At 37.4% G+C, this 1,457-nt stretch overlaps 1 protein-coding gene across 1 annotated transcript in view; it reads left to right on the forward strand.

The window, feature by feature from the left end:
* The window catches only part of SYF2 (SYF2 pre-mRNA-splicing factor), a 20,191-nt gene that overhangs the window by 16,560 nt on the left and 2,174 nt on the right, over nucleotides 1-1,457 (forward strand). Inside the window, exons 3-4 of the mRNA XM_012645918.1 lie at nucleotides 132-249; nucleotides 812-902. Of these exons, the coding sequence (XP_012501372.1) occupies nucleotides 132-249; nucleotides 812-902 (209 nt within the window). The remainder of the gene's footprint in view (nucleotides 1-131; nucleotides 250-811; nucleotides 903-1,457) is intronic.

A 1,457-nucleotide genomic window follows, 5' to 3' on the forward strand; every position in this document is an offset into this window, starting at 1 on the left:
TTTTTTAAATATTGCTTGATGACTTTATTGGATCTTTCCTTTTTTTTATTCTCCCATTGGATCTTTCTTGATTTAAAATAAATAATTTCTCATATCATATTTGTAGGTATCAGCTTTTTTCTTCTTTTTAGGAATGTGCAGCAAGAGGGGAAGACTATGAGAAAGTGAAGTTGCTGGAGATCAGCGCAGAAGACGCAGAAAGATGGGAGAGGAAAAAGAAGAGGAAAAACCCCGATCTGGGATTTTCAGGTAGAATTGACCTTCATTGAACTGAACTTCATTGACTAGGCTGTCAGGGAAGCACGCCTTCAGTGTTTCGGGCTTTCAGAAAGGATGTGCCTCTGTACTTCCTTCATGGATTATTCTCTAAGAGGCCTAAAACCAAGAACAATACAAATATGTCTCATAAGGCAGAAGTAAAAAAAAAAAAAAAGGGCTGTACTTCAGTCAGCTGGGTTCTTTTATTCTTTGTGATGAAATTTATCAAAGTCTGCTGATTAGCATCTTCAGGATAGAGGTTATACTTAGATTAGTGTCTTGGGCATGTATTACCTAATATAGGTTGAGTATCCCTAGCCCGAAAATTCTAAATCTGAAATTTCTAGAGCACTGACATGACGCTCAGAGGAAATGCTCATTGGGATTTTGGATTTAAGTTTAATGTAAATATTTGAAAGTCTGAAAAAAATCTGAAATCTGAAACAAAGCATTTCAGATGAGTGATACTCACCTGTACTAGTTTTGATTTTTCTCTCAATAGTAATGTCTAAACAAGTAAATATATCATCTCTGATTCTCATTTTATTTTTAGATTATGCTGCTGCCCAGTTGCGCCAGTATCATCGATTGACCAAGCAGATCAAACCTGACATGGAAGCATATGAGAGACAGAGAGAAAAACAGTGAGTCGTTTTTTCATCCTGAGGCAATGTATGTGTGTATGTGTGTGTGTGTGTGTGTGTGTGTATTTGTGTGCGCGCGTGCGCGCACTCTCATCCATAAATACAGATACTTTAATGCCGAGGTGTGGGTTAGCAGCAGCTGTCAGAGAATGGTCTCAGTTTTGACAACACTGTTTATTGTTCACAGCAATTAAGCTAATCATTTGCTTTTCTTTCTAGCCGGGCATTCTAATACTGGTTGTTGAGTGGTTAAGACCCAGGTTATCATAGTTACTTAGTTATTATTTTAGGAGGCAGAATGCTTTAGTGCCTTCACAGAAAAGTTAGTGAACTTTTTCTGTGAAGGACCAGATAGTAAATATTTTGAGCTTTGTGGACCATATGGTCTCTGTCACAGCTACTTAACTCTGCTGTTATAATGCTAGAAGTGCTGAACTAGAAGCTCTAATACTTTGTGGTCTTTGATAAGTTCTTTAACTGCTGGCTACTGGTTCTTTAATCTGTAGAATGAAGATGTTGGAATAGGTGATTTCTAGGGTCTCTTCCAATTCTGTA

The sequence above is a fragment of the Propithecus coquereli genome, unplaced genomic scaffold (assembly GCF_000956105.1).
Source record: "Propithecus coquereli isolate 6110/MARCELLA unplaced genomic scaffold, Pcoq_1.0 Scaffold239, whole genome shotgun sequence".
Taxonomy (NCBI): domain Eukaryota; kingdom Metazoa; phylum Chordata; class Mammalia; order Primates; family Indriidae; genus Propithecus; species Propithecus coquereli.